The following is a 19756-nucleotide window of genomic DNA, read 5'->3' as shown; positions in this document are numbered from 1 at the left end:
TCTGTGCACCCTTGTTACCTGAACAAACACATCCAGAACAGCAGTTCATGCTAAAAAAGGGAGAGAGTCCTTTCACCTGTCCCCAACTCTAGTGAGCCCACAAGCTTTTCTTTGTGGAACTTCATGTCTGCTTGACATGGCAACAGCTGGCAGCTTTCTTCCACTTACAGACACATGTTGGAGATACTGAGGATCACCCAACTGGTAGCACATGTCAAAATAAGTTCTTGTGATTGATAGTTATTTATTATTTTTAAAATTAAACTAGAAGAGACTGACTTGGTTGCCCATCAGCAGCTCAGTTCTTTGGCAACTTCCAACAGTTTGGCAAACTCCAACAGTTTGATCACATGTATGACAACACAAAATAAATTTCACTCACTTGCAGTAGCAGTATGCCATAAACTCAGTCCCTCAAGGATTTTTAGTTCTAGCAGCAGAGGGGTATATGAAATGAGAAGCCCTTTTATCCTTAAAATGCTCTGTGGTCTGGTTGAGATGATGGAAGTCATTGTTTCTAAGGCCAGAGGAGAGCAGGAGTTCATTCAGCCAGTTCAGCAGCTCTAGGAGGAGGCGTGGAAACTGGGTTTGAAGAGGAGGCCCAGAGAAAACAGCAGCCCGTGGTTTTGAAGAACAGCCAAAAAGAAATCCTTAATGCTCTCAGCCTTGCTTTGCAGGCTGGAGGGGAGCAGCATTTCTATCAACTAAATGATCTCCACTCTTTGGCTTCCCTGAGGGCATTGCAGCAGGACAGACTGCGATAGATCGCTCACCAAAGTCACTCTCAGATGTTTCTGTTCTTCCTACCCACCAGCAGCCCCAAACCTGAGCATGTCTTTGGCACAGCAGGTGGTATCCTTAATCCCAGGGATGGCCAGCCCCAAGCGAAGATTAGCAGAAGAATTTGTTTTCATTAAAATCCAACCTGCCATTACCATCCGACCTGATGGGGAGGGCTTAAAATGTGCCTGACCAGCTACTCCAGCAGCTCTGTTTCTGCAGGGAAGGGGCAGCTCAGCAACCTCTCTCTTCACTTTCTATTGTCTTTCTTTCTTCTAAACAACAAGTAGCTAAGACAGACACAGCAAGGAGGGTTACATGTACCTCCTCCTGGAGAATTTTGCCAGCAAGGTCAATGGAATTGGGATTTCGCCTTTATTATGTTTCTTTTGACTGTGGAACTGGTCTGATTTTCCTTCCAGAGAAATTGTTTTACATGGGCCCATGGAAAAAGAAAACCACAAAAAAACAAACAACAAGCCTCTCCCCCCCCAAAACAAAACAAAACAAAACAAAAAAAAACCCCTACAACCCAAAATCCAACAAAACAGAGACATACAAATAAACACTAATACGTGCAGGAAAAATACAAACCCTAATGCCATGCACTCCCCTTATTATTAGACAAAGGTTGGGAAGGGTTCACAAGTGTAAAATGCTCATGTGAATTATGAGATTACTGCTCAGTTTTCTTTCAAGTCGTGGGCTGGAAACAGATGGTGGCTGTAGCATTTATGACGGCACAACATGTTACTGCAAGCCTAGCCACCTCTCTCTCTCCTCAAAAATGCAGCTGCAAGGAAAGTTGTGGAAAATCACATTAATAGTCTCTTCCACCACACAGTTTTCCAGCCCTTCATCCCTGGCCAGCACATGGACAGAGCCATCTTGTATCCCAGTAAGAATACTCTTCTAATCCCTTTCCTGAATAGTTACCACTGACTGGCTTATTTACTGACTAGTTAAAATGTGGTGTTTGTTAGCACCATAAAAAAGCCTCCAGAAAGCAGGTCCTTAAGGTCAGAACAGATGCCATGGGACCCCAAGTGCTCCATAAGGGAAACACTCAGAAAGAAGCAATCAGGACTGTCCTTCAGCTGTTTATAATTTAAACATTTTGTTCTGGCCAAGCAGGGAAGCAGAAAGACAGATACAGCATTTGCCAAAGTATCTCTGTGACCTGGAAATCCCACTTTCAAGCTTGAGTAGAAACTTCCACAAGGGCAAATGCCTCTTGATTTTCAGTAAGACAGCCTCCAAGTGACCACAAACTTAGATTTGCCTGAATGTCTAAAGATACAAAGAGCGACCAACCTGATATTTAAATATCTTGACTGTTACCAGAAAAAAATACTCAAGCTTCACTACCAGTGTGCTTCAGTCCTGATGGAAATGCCTCGCTGCCTAAAATCTGTTTATAGAGAACAGCCAAGCTGTCCTTACAACCAGAGTGAAGTGTAAAGGCTGGCAGGTGGACACATTCCCCTGTGCTGGAGGACAGCAAGGAAACCAGCGTGTGTGCAGTGCTCTGCGCATGACAGAGCTGCACCCAGCACCAGCTGGTGCTAACCTGGGGACAGCACGTTTAGACTTGAAACCATGAGCTGAGCCTGGGGCAGAACCCCTCAGCTCCCTGTCGAGGGGCCTGCTTACACCAGGGAACTCTTTAAACTGTGGGTGATTTACGAATATGAAATATTCCTGTTTCACAACACTTCTGAGAGCACCAGCTCACTAACAGTAAATCAAGTAGCTTTGGATCATCCAAAATAGCTTCCTTGTATGAACCCAAGATTTTAGCATTGCTTCTTCAGTTGGGTTAATTAATAAGAGTCTGTCAAATATTGATTTTCCAGGCAGGTGCACTGTTAAATCTGTGCATTTTGCTACTCTCACTACCTGACTGAGAACATCAGCACCACCTTCACTGTGCGCATCCTCAGTCACTCAGACTCCCACTGTCCTACTTGCAGCTCGGCATAGTGTTTCAGTATTTCTGCCTTCTGGGGTATAGAACAAGCCAACTGAAAACAAGACAGACTTTTACCATTCCCTTTATCTCTTTTCACAGCTAGAGCACGAAGTTGCTACAGAACTCCAATAGTGTACACACTTGAAACCTTACAAAGCCTTTTCCCAGAGTAGACTCTTTCCGGGTGGTATAACCATACACATCCACTCGGTATCTTTTTTTTTCTTTTGGAACCCTCATCCTGCAGAATTCATTAGTATCCTATGCAACAATGTGCTTCCTGTAAGTAATGAGCTATAAAGTGTATTAGAAGTTTCCACTTCTGGTTTTATCTTTTCCTGATCTAGCCTGAAAATTCTTTTGAAGTTGCTCAAAGTGTTCTTCATATAGGCTTCTTTTAAGAAATACCAGATCAGTATTGGCAAACTTCTCCTTAATTAAGCAAGATAAAGAAATCAGGATGATATGATCTACTTAATTTCCCACCTTTTTAAGCTACTATTTTAAGATTAATTTTTTTTTTTTTTTAATTTGCCTTAGAAAAAAACATGCTGAAGAAAACAAGAACGAGACTTTAGAGGCCCAGAGAGGGCAAGCACTGCTGTGGGCTTCGAGTGAAGCTCAGCTTGCTGGTAGAAAGCCCCTGCACAGTTAAAACTTTCCTTCAATGCTATGGAAGAGTTTACTGAAAGGCTGCAGACAGGCTTCTGAAACTAGCATCATTCCAAGCAATGCATAACAGGAAAAGCCTAAGCTTGCATTATGTTATCTCTTCAGGGCCTCAGCTTAGCAAACCAGCTCAGACCTAACTTTAAGCCCAAGTAACTTCAAAAAAACATCTCATGCCTCTAGTTCAGCTTTCCACTGACATTGTTGCTGAATCACAACTTAGGGGAATCCAGAGAGCTAATGAGAAACATTTGCACTTGCTAACCCCAGCTGCAAGGTCCCAAACCACTTATTAGACATGTGGACATAAATTAACCATCTTGGATGGGCCAGCAGGCTCTTTACAACAAATGGATACAATCTGTTAGGCAAGCTCTTCTGAAGCACCTATAAAAGGAACATATCCTTGACTAGAAAGTGACAATTTGATTCAAAAGCAGCTGAGCATTAACCTGCAGGAACTGTACATGGTCCATTGAAGAAATCACTCTATCTGTGATTAATTGCTTCTGAAATTTTTGCTGTGGAAAGCCAAAGCAGTCAAGGGCTGCTGAGACCCTGAACACGTATTTTAGTAGCTTCCTGGCTCCAAGGAGACCTCTGAGTATCTTATTTGAATGTGTGTGAGTTTTGGATCAAGAGATGTCTTCACTCCCAAGTGTGTAAGCACAGAGCCCTCTGTCTGAATGGGAATCTTGCTGGTGAGTAGATCCCACGTGTCCTCAGCCCCACAGTGTAGCAGGAGACCTTCCTCTGCATGAGGGACATGGTGACATGAGGGGAACATAAGCCTTCAAGGCAAGGGGGAAAGGAGAAAACTGCAATGCTTGGTGGCAGCCAAGGAGGATGTATTTTCAGGCAGGACCATTTGAGCAGGAGGAGGCAGGTCTTGGCTTTCTTGAAGTGCTGCAGCATCTCTTTCTCCTTCTCTGGCCCCACATAGCTGGCACAGCTGGGCAGCAGGCTCCAGCAGAATGGGGCCCATAGCAGAAAATCTGGCCCCTTGAAACTTCCCTGGTCTTCAGCTTTGATCAGCACCACCTTCATACAGAAAAGACACGTGACACCAAAGTACTAAGGAAAAGGTGAAGCATGGCTGGAGTTAGGAAGACCTGGACCATCACACCTGGAATATCAGGCTGTCCCAGCAGTGAACAGAGCATGCAACAGCCCCCTGAAAAGTCAGTGCTGGAAAACACCCACACCAAATAGCAGAAAGCAAACCTAAGGTTTGAGTGCCTCTGCCTAGAGAAGAAAAGCAACACACCTGGTGACATCTCTGGATCAAAACTACTCTGTCCCCAGAACAAAGACATTCTGAAGTTAACTGAGGTTTCTTGAAAGTCTTGTAAAAATGAATTAAAATTGAATGCCCAAATCCCTTCGACTGTTGAAAAAAAAATCACAGCTAGGGATGCCCAGATGTCTGGAGAGATCTTGATACTTCACTGACTTCTGCAAGTTTGAGTCCATCTCCAAAGGGAGCTGAGGCTGCTCAACACTTCACCTACAGGCCCTCCATGAGCAGAGTCTCCTTTCTTGTGGTCAAACAGGGGATATCTTGAATTTATGTCTTGCTTCTCCCCTCATGAGCAAACAAAACAATGTCTATGAGTAATTCTACCCTCTAATTGCCAAGGAAAAGTCTGGTAACAAATGCTTTGCATTTTTGACAGGTCAGAGGCTTCCCTAAACAAAGTTGCTGGTTTATGTTTACCAGCAGCACATGTTCACATCCGGGGACCTCGGCAAATCCCAGCGTGGACCAATCTCTGTGGGAAATTGCTTTCCTAGATTTTCTTGTATTTGTTGTTCCAGGAAATGAGTCTATTTTTACAGTAACATGAAACAGCAAAATATATGAAAGCATTATCTGATTTGTGGCAAGAGTTTCGGGTCAGTTCTCAGGTAACTGTCATCTTCAGAGAAGTCGACAGAGTTGTATCTATTTCTGTGAGTTTGTGATCTGGCCAATTATGTAATTGGTTGATCAGTTACTAGAACACAGAGCTACCATTGGCCTAAGGAGTGTCTCATTTTCATACATCTCAAAGTTCATCCAAGCCCTGATGTATCGATAAGTGAAGTATTCAAGTATTATGGTCTGTAAAGATGATCATTAACTGCTGAAAAATTTCGGCATGAGCATTTTCTGTGAACACCTACTTTGACACTGAATGATCATTGCATTGTAGTGTATTTCCTGGATTCTCTTCTCACCTGCCAAATAAACCAGGGTGGGATTTTCATAAGCGTTTAAAATGCTTTTCTCCTACTTATTTGTGATTGCTTTCAAGAATCAAGATGTTTTCAAAATCCCCAGGGGATTTCATGTGCTTATGTGCTCAGCTGCATCTGTCAGTGCTTCAGATTTTCATATACCTGACCTCAATAGTTACTCTCAGTTTCAAAGATGGACAATAAAATCAGTTGCCTTCATTATGCAAGATTAAAGAGAGTACATAGAGCCAAAGCACCAGGTCTGATCTTGGGAAGCTGTGTGGACGATACTTGTAACAAACTTGGCTGCTTATTTCCCTGCTTGAGGACTACTCCAGCCTTTGTATGTGGTTTTCTTTTCTATTGAAGAACACAAGTCAACCTTCCTTTATGCATTTTAATCTAAAATTCTGGAAGACATTTGGCATGCATGGTCCTAACAGAAAGTTTTAGACTCTCAAACCAAGTTAGATCTGATGTCCTGATAATGACTCAAATATAATAATTATCAGATTCCCCTCTAGGGGAAGAAGTAGCACTGGAAGTATGTGACTCTGAAACCTTCAGAGACATTCCATCATGAGAACATTGCCAGAATTTCAGCTATTGATTATGAACTATGAACAAGACTGAGCTGGCACTTCCTTAGTTTCAGGCTGGGAACTATGTATTCTCAACTTCACACCTAACTAAAAAGCTGACCAAACATCACTCTAGAGACCAGCATACAGAACACAAACCTAGAAACAATATCTAAGGAAAATAGCACCTAACCTATGACTTGTTCTTTGATTTACAGCTGTGATTGCAGGCCCCACCTCACAGTCATATGCCATGATAATAGGTTCAATGAGAACCAGCCATAACTTTTACGTGTTGTAGTGATCCTGAGCAACTTCAGCATGTAAATTCAGCCTGATGCAGCAAATAATTAGAATTACTGAAGGGAGAGGTAACATTCCATAACTGAAAAATGCATGACCAATCTTTCCATCTTTTTAATTTTCTGATTCCTTTTATTATTATGTTTTTCCCCAGAAAACCACAAACTGCAGAATTTCAGATGAAATGTCCTCTCGTTACTTTTTCCTATCTCTAATTTATCTGTTATGGATGTGACAATGGGTTTTCAAATTATGTTCTCTGAGGAACCCAAACAGAAATGGTATCACCACCATTAGTATCAGCAGCCTTGAATCTACCCATGCCAGTGAAGTACTTTCCCCTCAAAATAACTAATTTGTATTTCAAAATGGCAACCTCCATGGAAGTAGAAAAGAGTGGAATTCTCCCAGCTGTTTTTCTAGTTGTATATTCTAGCCTTGTTACTTCATCTCTGAAGTTGCTTCCAACACACTTCAGCAGCAACCAAGACCCTCATCCCTCACCCAGCATCCTGTGTCAGGAAGGCACACCCTACTCAAAAAGAGCAATAAAGCATCAATTCTGCTCCATTTGCCTGAGGTCTATGGGATGTTTGTCCAAAGTTACAAGCATGCTTAGGCACTAGTTTGAAGAAGGGCAAACAGGCAGCTCTTAAAGTGCTTTTCCACATTAGGGCCTGGGAAAAAAAAACAGGATTGGGTCCACGATAAAAACAGTTCCCTTAGGAGTTATTACACACCCCATAAAAGGGATGAATGACACTGAACTGAAGTCCAATGAAAATTGCCAACTGAATTCTTGTAAATTCCCATAAAATCTGAGTCTTGATTTGTTCTATGTGTATAATATTCACTGTGTCACCAAGGCCTGGCTTCTTAGAGATGCAGGAAATGACTAGCTCATGGTAGCATAAAAGGCTGCATAACTGCATGGGCAGAAAGCTGAATTTTATCAGTCTCTACCTTCTCTGATGATATGGCAGTGGTTTTTGATCATGTACCCAATGCACAATAATGAGGCAAAATGACTTACCCTTAATCTTTTCAGTATTTAGCTCTAAGGGTGCAAGAATTCACTCTTGGAAAGGGAAGATGGTCGAGTGATTTAGGGAACTGGATGAGCACTCAGATCTGAGTCCTATCCCTGGTTCTGCCATAGCCTTGCTGTGTGACCTTGCACAGTCATTTCTCCATGCTTCAGTCTCGCCTAAAATGGGATAACAACAGTTCTTTATTTCAGAGGAGATATGAGTATAAACCAGTTCAAGGCTGTGCCACAGAGATACTACAGCCAAAAGTGGCAGAGAAAAGTTCAGGTATGGAATAATACCTTGCCATGATAAGGTGGGAAAGCATACAGTACTTCAATTAATAAATACAAAATAAAGGCTGATTTTTTTCAGGAATGCAACACTAACAGGCTTTCCTGTTACCTGAAATTAAAGCAAACTTTAGTGTGATTCTTACGGGTATAAACAATTTTTTATCTGACTCTCTGAGATCTGCTAGAAGTAGAATCTGTGGAGCAGAAACACCAAGGAAATGACTTCCTTGAAAACCTACAAATAGTTTCTATTTTAAAGTAACTGTGATTTCCAGTCCAAGAGAGGACAGAACAAATATTCAGGGTAAGATTTTTAAAGCCATGGAATGGGCCTAAAAACATTATTTCCTTCAAATTAGAGTAAAATATGAGCATGCAAACTGAAGTAGCTTTGAAACTTCATCTTTGCTTTTGGGTATACTTTCAAATTAAATTATAAGCAGGGCCAATGATCTTAATTGAACTGTCTAATATCTGGAAAAGCTTCGATGCCATTATCTCAGAGTTACACTGTTGCTGGAATAGAACAGAGCTTCATCAGGGAGGCCTTGGTAATGAGTATTTTTCCAAATGCAAAGATGAATCTTTTTCTCTCTGCTTGTCCCTATAACAGCGTTTGTCTTCCACATGGGGGTCAGCTATGGGCTTGTAGGCATAGGAGACAGGGTCTCAGGGTCCATGCCTAGATAAAGCAGTTGATTTGGAGATGAACAGAGCAAGGGCTGTTCTGTGAAGCTGGAGAGAAGAGATACATGATGAGACAAATCCTAGGAAGTGAAAATTATTTTTGAGAGACAGAAACAGAGTGATGGGAGAGTTGGGCAGAGAATAGCTGCAAAGCAGACCACAGAAAAGCAACATGGACAAGAGAAGGACAGGCAAGAGAACCTTACAGCTGGAATGCTGAAGCTCATTGAAGGGAGGAGACCTGTGAGATGCTGTTCCAAGCAGAGTAAAAACCCTGAGGTCAAAGACACACAAGTGCTTGAGCTGCCTAAGAACCTCCAGGACTGGAGAGAAGCAACTGCCTGTAGTCACCACATACTGACTAATAATGCAGATGTCAAGCAGGACAGAGGACAGAAGAAAGGGAAAGCAAACCAGCACAGAATCCTTTACTTCACCCAATGAAAGCAACCAAAGGGCAGCTCTGGAAAAATGAAGCACAGAAGTAAATGCAGTGAACTGACGGGAGAATCAGTGACCATGCACCAACCATAACACTGAGATTGTTTTGGAGCAGTCCCCTGCACATGAACTTTCTCACCAGGAAAGACCTCAAAAAAGATGAAATCAGACCAACACCTGAATCTCTGGACAGAGGAAGTGACTGCAGAATGTAAAACAGAACAACGTTTTCCCCACTAATCTCTACCTAGTATGTGCAAGGACAAAACCAAGGAGGTGTTAAAGGATTGCATGGAAACATGACTTACAACTCTCATCTGCAACTCCTCCATGCAGTCCCCCACCCAACAAATAACAGAGCTGTCAACCAGGTATCTTGTGGTTCCCATTGCTCACACCCTTCCCTGTAACACTCCAAATGTTGCAATTTAAAAATCCTCATGGAGTCCACCTCAGGCAGACAGCGGAAGAAGATATGACACGGCATTCACAAATGCACAGAGAACTGTTTTAATTTACAGCCACAATGGTGAAACAAACCATTCCAGAGCTTGGACATTCAAAGTTAAGTCTGACACTCATTCTTATATTCACTTATTGTGCTTAAGTATTAGAGAACACAGGATTACATTAACAGTACACAACAATCTGAGATCCCTGCAGGACCAAGTAGTGAAAGGGATGAGCAAGAATGAGGGACCAGCCCCTCAAGTGGTGTAAGCTGGTACAGCTCCATTGCAGGCAATGGAGTGGTGGTGATTTACACCAGCTGAGGATATGGCCCTTGAAATGTCCAACTTAACTTTGAATTAATGTCTCCTGTGTTGCAACCTTTAATGTCAATGTTCTTCTGGTTGTATCTGCCACCTTGAAGAAGGATTAATACCATTGCCTGTAGTGTTGGAAAGGCAGGTGGGTAATAGCTCAGCTGGACTACAGTAAGTGATGCTCATGTCATGACACTACTCCTTACATTTTAGAAACCATAGACTGGATCCTCATCTGATGTAAATTAGCTTAGGGGCAGCTGAAGTCAAAAACATTTGCCAATTTGCACTAGCTGAGAAGATAGCCCTGAGATTTTTCTGTTTTCTGCTGCATGCTGTATAAACACTGTGCTTGAGAACAACAACTCGTGTGCATTTCACTCCTGGTAACAAAATTAACTCGAGACTACAAGTCTCAAACAAACAGCTACTGGAAAAGACTCCATTCAGTCTCCATTCTCTCCTGGTTTGCCAAATTTGGCATAACACATTTATTTGCTGGCACCACTAAAATGCATGCCTCTCAGTTTGCTTTTTTTATTTTTCTGCAAGACTTCAATGTAGGGCCAGACTCACTCATGATGTAAATCAGCAGAGCTCCATTATACTCAGTGGAGTTACTCCAGGGAACCTGGCCCACAAGATCTGAATGCAACCTTCCCATGCCAGCAAAACCTTAGGACTCTCAGAAAGTTCTTTTGTAAATTATTCCACTTAAGTGACTTTTAACATCCTTTCATACCTGCACAGTGTCTGAGTGGGTCACATAATGTTTTTTCATCTACATGGTTTTAATGTATATACGTTTGTTTGTTTTTTTCATTAGATATCTTTCAGACAAAAAAAAAAAAAATAAATGAAAAAAGGAACGGAGCAACATTATTGGCATCCCACTGAAACATAAATATATAAATTACATTTTATACACTTTTTTAAACGCAGACACATACATTCATGTGCATAACATCGTGAACAGTACACTTAGTGGAAAACAAGCACAGACAATCTCAGTTAAATGTATTTCCAGTTTTGGTGCTCAACAAATACACTGGGAAAATGATCACAAAATAGAACGGTGACTAACTCTATCTCTGCATTAGCATCTGAAGCCAATAATGCCTGTTAGCTAACACTGCTTTGTGTGGTTGAAATTGGACATAGCTACAGGAACAGAAGGGGAATGTTTGAACTATATTTAAAGAAATGGAAAGGTTAAAAACCTCATTTTTTGTTGTTTTAAGGTTCTCCAGTTCATTCACATTTGAAGATATTTTGTTATTGGAGTGGAAACACTGTCTTCAAGACAAACTTTGTTTTGTCTTCCAAACTAAGAAAACTCTTTCATCTCTTTGTAGATGTTACACAAATAAAAGAATCCAGTAGTTCATTTTATATGTCCAGTGTGATAATCCAAATAAAACAAAGGACACACAATCCAAACTACTGGGGTGGGGCAGTGATTTTGGCCATGGGTAGCCATGTCACATCTGGCACAGCCCTAAATTTCCAAAGCAGTACAGAAGGATTCAGCCATGTGGCTCCCACCACAATCTGTGGGGAACTGAACATTGGATCCTTTGGCACTTTGAAAACACAGGAGCTGGTGCCAGAGTATTTTATCTGCCCTGCTATAGTTAAAATAGATTTTGATGTTATTTGGGCTATTCTACTACAAAAATATGACCACAAAATGTTTTTTTTTTCTTTTTTTTTTCTTTTTTTTTCTTTTTTTTTTTTTGGTTCAAGAAAACATAGCAGGCTTTCTCAGGTATATAAAACTGTTAATTTTTAGATAAAAATACAAACTTCACCTTTACAAAAACACATATTTCTGTTGAATACACATAAAGCATAACATTTTACCAAAAATAAAGAATTTTAGGTTTTGTTCAAATATTTGCAGCAAGGTAGTTCCCATGCCACCATGACATTGTACAATGCAGATACAAGAATTGGTACATTTCACACAGCTCCAACATGTGAAATTAAAGTATCTGTATACTGATAAGAATGACAATTGCTAACACAATATCACTAGTAGGCAACTGGCATAAGTCTTAAAGGAAAAAGAGGATTTTTGCATGGATATCCTATGATTTGTTTACGCACATCTCTCTTTTTTTGCTCTTTTTTTTTTTTTTTTTTTTCTTTTTTATGTAATGCTTTAAATTACGGGGGAGGTTGGGAAACATAAACCAAGAAACGTCTAGAAAATTATGCATAGGTATACCATTTTTATTTTAATACATCTCATTAGTTTGCATCCCACTAGGAGAAATACCATAATGTTTTGTGTTCTGCTTATTGTTATACCAGTCTTTTATATGTGTTATTGGCAAATGTAGTCCAAGAGATAATAAAAAGCTAGGCAAAGAGTAAAAAGAAAACTTAATAATCACTTTATGGTGTAAAAAAAAAAAAAAAAAAAAAATCCACTTAAGGCTCCCCAGAAGGTTTTTTGTATAGACTTTTAAAACACCACCAAGCAAGGATGTATTGTTCTATAGTGTTTGCGTGGCATTTGATCATTTCATACATTCCTGCTTTTTTGTGCCTGAAGTCCATCAGTGTCCATCCATCTTCATCAAGAACGCAGGCACATTTCTTGACGTAAAGCACCGTTGACTGCTCTGACAGAAATCCACTATTCACTTAGATTTTTGTCATGTTTGTGAGTACTTTTGGTATCCTCCATTCATTCAACTGTCTCTTTTTCTTTTCTGTTTTTCTTTCTTTCGTTTTTTTTCTTTTTTGGACAGGGAAGCTTCCTATTGTTTCACAGAGTGCTACAATACTTGCTTTGATGTCACATTAAACAAATGTACATTGTCTCTTTGTTCTCATTAAGTGTTCTTTTGAGCCAGTTTTTTCACACAGGAGAACAAATAAAGTATACAGTCAATAAGCACCATACATAGTAGGTTCAGGAATGTAACAAACCATGTACATCCATGTCCCAGAGAGAAGTTTTTTTCTAGCTTATTTTCACCTTACATCTGCAGGAGAGAAAAAAGATACAATAACTCTATGATTAGAATCAAAGGTCCTATCTTCTAAGCAAGATGACTTAAAAAAAAAAAAAACTGTTCTGCATGAAGAGTCACTAACCTGGGACAAGAAGTTCTAAATGCTGTTTTGATTGAGTTTACATGCTCACTTTTAAAGTTGAATTTTAGAAAATCTTTCCTTCTATCATACTATTCCCAATAAATACCTGTTAATCTGAAACAGGATATCAAGTTTAGCATTCTTTAGAAACAATACATCAATATAAATGAAAACTGCCATTGGGAGTTTTTGTGCAAGAATAGGTGCTTGAAACAAAATTCACCATCATCCAGGCCTTAGGCACACACACTGCAAAATCCAAATCATTCCAGAATCAATTGCAAGTGCTGCAGTTTAAACAATTTCAAGCTATCAAGAAATGTAAATTCTGTATTTAATAGAATGACTGTCACCATCCTGCTGAGACTGAACAGACCAAAATAAAACTGATCTGAATTTTCAGGGCCCTAAGCATCTTCCTTGTCAGGCAGGCAGCCCATCAGCCCATCTCAGCTGCATGTACGATCAAACCCAGTTCATGCCAAAACATGGGTTGGATGGTCATGCATTAAACAGTATTTTCTGTATGTACACTCAATGCTTTACAGCCAATGATTGAGAACACAACAGTTTGTAACCTGGCAGTTCATTCGTGCATTATTACGTGATGCTTTGACCTGAGAAATCAATAATAATGAAACAAAAGCAGAGGCAATGGAACTTGAGATTTCAGAAGCTGAAGTATTAGCACCCTCAAAAAAACCAAAAAAAAAAAAAAAAAAAAAAACCAAACACAACAAAACCCACAAAAAAGGCAAGAAAAGGAAGTAGCTCAAGAATGTAAGATGCTGATGGTGATGTGGAGCTTAAAGGAAAAATACCAGCAGGTAGAATTATCAAAGCCAATCAAATCTAATCTCTTTGCAGCCTTGAGGTAGCAAGTGTCAAGATTTTGAACAGTGATTAAGTTGAAGTGATGATATTTGATTAAGTTTTCCAGTACTTGTGCTATTAAGGTGTTCAGCAGATAGGTCCTACCTGAGTATCAAATAGTTCCAGTAGGTTTTATGTTGGTTTTAACTTTTTTCGTTTCCATTTTTTACCTGATTCCCTAGGCCTTCCTGTTAACATAAGGGAAGGGCTGGTAAAAAGCCCTAAGGTAATGCATTTCGTTGAACACTGAAGTAATAAATACTCAAAGCATTTACATTTCAAAGAAATCTCATTATCCTTTGCATTAAAGTAATAACTTTATAATGTCTGATCTGACATCCTGTTTACAATGCAATTATACAAAAGTAAAGAAATAATAAACAAAGTTGGCATTGCATACGTCATTTCCAAGATCCAGCTATAATTACTGTTACCAGGCAGTATTTAACATTTGCTTTCAGCTCTGTAGTTAAGCTATTTTCAGCTCATCATCCACTGGCTGGTGCAAGTTTTGTTCCTACCAGTAATTAAATCCTAGAAATCTATATTCTTCCATGACAATTCTACCTCATTTTTCACACACACCAAATAGAAAAGTATCCATCTTAAAATCTTAAGTGCTTAGTCTTGGGCAACTGCAGACATTTTGAAAAAGTGACATTGATCCATGATACTTTTTTCCAAACAGAAGCCATGGAAAAAGTATCACACCATACACACATGAAAATAACCAGTTAAAATGTGTTTTTGTCCACTCATAACTCAACCTATTTTCATCTAAAACACTCAGCTCAGATTATAAATTGATGTCCAATAAAAGCACAGCAGAGGCCTAACTTCACTTTTATACAAGTTCTAATCCTTCTGGCTCTGTAAACAGCAACTGAAGCTTACTGAAGTTCACTTAGACCAGATTTATGTCTCCATGCAGGATGGAGACAGCACAGAAAAGCTTTCTTTACCCAGCCACATCCAAATCCCTCACCTTTGGGCAGCCTTCCTCCCTGTATTTACTTGCCCTTCACTGACTCTAAATTTTGGAGCTGGGTCTAAATTGCAGACAGAGGTGAAAAAAAACTTTTGAGGTTGCCTTCAACCAAAGTCAGAAGGGAAGATATTCTTTCTACTATTGTGGGTTTCCTGAGTGTGTCAAATTCTGCACTGATTGCACCTGAGTAACAGGACCTGAGCTAATGATTTTAGGTGGATTTATGAAAAAAAAAAAATGAAAGTTAGTCCTTGCCCTCATAAATCTTTCCACATGGTAACTTAAGGGTTCTCTTGATAAGACAAACTTAAGTTTAACATGACAACTGGCAGAAAAATCTTGACTATATAAAAGTAAGAAAACAACAGGAATGGGCAAAGTTGTTTCAAAACTCTTCAGTTTTGAATACTGAATTTATTCCTAAGTGATTTACATTCATTTAATTAATATGTTCCCCAAGGTCAAGTAAATCTCAGCCTTAGTCCAGTCTCCATGAAGTCTAAAGAAATGAGGCAACAGTGTTCACCAATAAGCTGCAAGATGACAACCTTTAACTTAGTTAAGCAAGACCTGAATACTATTGGGCATTTATGTTTATTTAAAGGCTAACCTAATAAGAACAGAAACACTTTAAAATTCAACTCCAAACTCTTTATCCATCACAAGCTCTCTCTAATTTTGCATCCTCAACACACAGAGAAGCAGCTGGGAGCTTCTCTACTGAGTTCACTGGAAGCAAAGTTTGCTATACATATTTTACCAGTATAAAAATGAGGTCCATATGAAATCAGCATTAATGCAAAAATAAAAGGAAAACATACCAGTTTCTTCTTCTCTATAATCTGAATTAGTATTTGATGATGTACAGGTGCATTCCATATGCTCTTCTAATCTCACCAGAACTTCTTTTAATTTTGGCTTTTTTCTAACATATTCCACTTTTGCCACCTATAAAATACGATGAGGTATGTACTGAAATACATTGACACAGTTATAGTTCAGAACTGAAGACAGATAACTATATACCTCTATTTTTTAACATAGCCAAACCCATATAAAATGTTAGCATACTAATCATCTTTTATCTTAATTGTGCATCGTGTAACTATTTATTGCACAGACTATTTGTTTATTCAAGTTCAGCAGTTTGAAACAATTTTCTTTTCCCCCAAGATATAAAACAATTTCCCATTCATTGCGGTTTGACGTTTTAAGCAACTGAGTTTTCACATATATCACAAGAAACTTCTGTACAGATTGACATCAGTGGTTGCTCTTGTAGACTGCCACTTTTAGCATGATCTTCTGCACTTGTTGACCACTACCCTTAGGCTGAAGGCTAACAGTGAAGGCAGGAGGGTGGTTTAGAATATATTTTATAATTTACAAATTGGTGTCTCCAGATCCCTCTGAATGTAACGTGTCCAAGCTCTTTACAGAACCAGGATCTGAGTATCGGTTTAGAAAGCAGCAACCTCAATCCCACCCATTTCTTGCAGTGACCTGGGTTATTGTTAGGTTAGCTCTTATTTTACAAGAGCTCCCATGGCTTTTAGGTCCAAGGGAGCTCTCACTTGCAAACTGGATCCAGCTGTTGGCATTGGTGTGGAGAGCTGGCACTACTTCTCTCCACTCCCTCTAACTGCTTCCAACTGCACAGCTCCACTTTGGGCAAAGCACGGGCACCCTTAACAAAAAACAAACCTGGAAGGCAAGAGAAGCTTGGAGGAAGGAGCATGCTGGAGAAGCTCTGGCTATATTCATGTCTTTCATCTGAAGAAAACCAATTCAGAAGAGAAAGACACTGCCGGGGGTGGGGACATGAACATGTGGACATCCTGACCAACGTGGTGCCAGCAGCCAGATGAGGAAGGGTCAGGAACACTGCTGTGCTGGGGCACTGAAATGAGTGGTGGGATGCTGGGCACTGACTGGTGCTAAGAATAATGTCATGATGGTCACAGCCATGCAAGGGAATAAGGCATAATGTAGGGAAAGAGTGCTTGACACTACACAAGAGGTCCAATGTTTAGCTTACAGTGGTGTTAAACGTTGCATAAACAGGTGACAATCATTTGCTTTAAATGGAAATTGCTGGAATAAAATCAGGGCTTCTCAGTCCTACCACAACTTATCTCTTGTTTGACAAAAGGGAGCTGCAATGTGGCTGTCCCAGCAAACAAGAAGAGTACCCCTAGTACAGGTATGCTTTATAAATAAGACAGATGAAGGAGCAGGACAGGAGACCCAGATTGTCTCTACAAAATTTACAGGACAAAGCTGTAAAATCTGATCCAACCAAAAGCTCTGGTTACCACTAAATAAAGCATCCACAAGTAGACTAGACTCTGCTGGTAATGGTTTACTTGTGTGCTTGCTGAGGACTTAAATGATCCCAATCAATCTCCACGTTATGGAAATCGTTCCCTGGCCCTCCTCAAACTGGAACAGGTGTCGTAAAATTACAGTGGTGGGTGGAAAAAACCCATCACAATCCCACTTCACAAAACACACTCTTCTGGCTCTGTGGACACAAACTACCAAGGAGCTCTAAATGACAGTCACAGAAGTTAGAGCAAAACCCTGGCTTTATTAGAGTCAGTGGGAGATCTGCCATTGTTTCATGGAGTGAGCAGCTGAGATCCACATTTTAGTCACCACCTCTTCTGTCAACAGAAGAGACAATTTTCCCTGCAAACAAAAGTTGCAGAGAGGCAAGAGCTGAAATATCCATATTAAAAGGTCTCTTCTGAAACTGCCAGGTCTCCATATAAACAGATTAAGAGCTGGCTGAGACATCCAAGAATGCTTTTGCTGAAAGACTAGCTATGGGTCAAAGCTGTGTGTTTAAAATCTTCTATCAGAACTCAACTCCATCAAACCTTTGAAGGCAAAGATTTGAAAATGTATGCTAAAACTGAGTCATCTGGCATCAAAGGATGACTAATCCTTAAAATTTACACAAACAAGAAGTAATTAAGACACCTCCATCATCAGAGACAAAGAAAGAGACCCAGCAATCATGAAAACAGCTTTCAGATCTGCCATGCTTATTACAGCTGTTAGAATAAACCAGTCTTATTGAAAATTACACACAACAAAAATAAACTGTAATCAAGCTTTTTAAAGTCTGTCCTTGTTTGGCTTTGTTTTCCAAACTGAAAGGTATGTGCAGTTCCTGTGGCTATTTGGTATTAAACAACTATAAAAAAAAATACTTTGAAGAATAGAATCATAATGACTTTATATAGCCACTTAAAGCTCCTTTATGCTGTACTGTAGTTAAAATACAATCCAGCATACATTCCACCACCCTACTGCACACTACACAAGGTAAAGGAATGCAGTTTTGTCAGATACTGCAAATATTCAAACTGAAGCAGCACAAAGCAGATAAACTGTGCTTGTGTCATCTGTTAGCACCCACTGCCACACAGGATGCTAATCTAAAATGATGAAGGTTGTAAGTCAGACTTTTCATGGGTACAAACAGGGATGGCTACACTAACAGCATGAGATTTGGCCTTATGTTAGCATCTTTTTTCTTCTTTTTGTATTTTTTTTCTCAACTGTATTGCCAAATGCTTTGAGATGGTCATTCCTCAACAAATCAACATCAGTTGCTTTTAATCGTCTCAAACACAACAAAACTAAAAACCTTGACAACCTCAAATCCTCCAAACCCACAAAATATCACTATCTAAAAACTCTCTAAGAGAGAGACAGTGAAATAATTGGCTAGTTTAGTTAAACTGTGTGTAATCAGTGGCACCACACTTGTATCACTATGTATTATCCTGAGGTAGATGTAGTGTGGTGTCTAAGTAAAAATTAATACAAAATCTGATAAAAATGTTGTATAAGAGAAACATCAGGAGAGATTAAAGTAGGGAGTAGTAGAAGGAAAAAAACAAGACTGTAAGCAGAAGTGTCCAAAGCATCTCTAGCACTTAAGGAAAATTTCCCATGGACGGAAATTTGGAGAAGTCTCAGCGCAGAAAATTCCCCAAAACAGCCAAGCTCAGGTGCCTTATACCTAAATATAGGATGGGAAATAAAACCAAATAACATTTCAGTGATGCTTTTCAGAAGCACCTATTTCTTCTGTATTAAAATAAATGCACACTGGTGGGAAAAAGCCTATCTTCCCCTTGCACCTGTGATCTTCACAAGCCCTCGGGTCTGTGAGAAAAGACACAAATGAACAGGACATAAAGGACTAAGCCGGGATCAGGGATCCTGCAGGGCCTGGCAAGTCCCTCAGTGTTTTACAGGCCCAGAGTCACCACTGCAGGGACGGGAGAGCAGAGCTGGCACGGTGCCTCCCAGGACACACGGTGCCAGCTGTGCACGGCTCCCCAGCCGCCTCAGAGCCACCCATCCCAAAATACCCACTGAAGAGATTAACAGGGCACTCCGGCAAAACCCCTCAGCTCAGAAAAGCCTGGCACACGGTTATTTAGAGTAGAGGAGCGAGGGCAACTTTTCCCTGCAGGGAAGCGAGGCCCAGGGGTGCCCTAACAGCACAGGGACATCCCCTGTCACAGCTCCCTCAGTGCCCGGGGCAGGGAGAAGCCGTGACACAGCCACGGGCAGAGAGACTGCAACCGCGCCAGACCCCGGGGCAGCGGGAATTCCTCTCAGAGCCCAGGGACGGACTCTGCCCGGGAAACGAGAATTCCTGTCAGAACCCAGGATGGACTCTTCCCGAGAAGCGGGAATTCCTATCAGAACCCAGGACAGACTCTTCCCGGGAAGCGGGAATTCCTGTCAGGGCAGGCTGGGAGACGCAATCCCCGAGGGCGGGAAGCTGAGGCGGCCGCGGGGCAGGGTGGGAAGGTGCCGGGGGGGGGCAAAAGGTTCTGCGCTACCTCACGGAGGCCATGGCTGGAGGAAGGGTGTGGGGACACTGCCGGGTGTGCTGCAAGAAACCCGGCATGGCCCCGCGGGAGAGTGGCTGCTGGGGAGGTCTCTACATCCTCCTTCTGCAAGCAGGAGCAGCCCTGGCTTGCCCTCTGCCAGGAAACTCAGGATGGAAGGGTT

General features: G+C 40.7%; 1 protein-coding gene across 3 annotated transcripts in view; it reads right to left on the bottom strand.

Moving 5' to 3' along the window:
* Nucleotides 1-1526: 1526 nt before the first annotated feature.
* The window catches only part of PDGFA (platelet derived growth factor subunit A), a 33349-nt gene continuing 15119 nt past the window's right edge, over nucleotides 1527-19756 (bottom strand). The window contains exons 5-7 of one of the 3 annotated variants that reach the window (XM_030459587.1): nucleotides 15535-15661; nucleotides 7559-7732; nucleotides 1527-1573 (exon numbers count right to left, since the gene is read on the bottom strand). In XM_030459587.1, the coding sequence (XP_030315447.1) occupies nucleotides 7599-7732; nucleotides 15535-15661 (261 nt within the window). In that variant the 3' untranslated portion in view covers nucleotides 1527-1573; nucleotides 7559-7598. Of the gene's footprint in view, nucleotides 1574-7558; nucleotides 7733-9463; nucleotides 12741-13830; nucleotides 13914-15534; nucleotides 15662-19756 lie in introns of those variants that run through there. The other 2 variants (XM_030459585.1, XM_030459586.1) reach the window with 2 other exon arrangements.

The sequence above is a fragment of the Calypte anna genome, chromosome 14 (assembly GCF_003957555.1).
Source record: "Calypte anna isolate BGI_N300 chromosome 14, bCalAnn1_v1.p, whole genome shotgun sequence".
NCBI classification, from domain to species: domain Eukaryota; kingdom Metazoa; phylum Chordata; class Aves; order Apodiformes; family Trochilidae; genus Calypte; species Calypte anna.
Note: the sequence above shows the minus strand (reverse complement) of the source record. Positions and strands in the feature narration are given on the sequence as shown.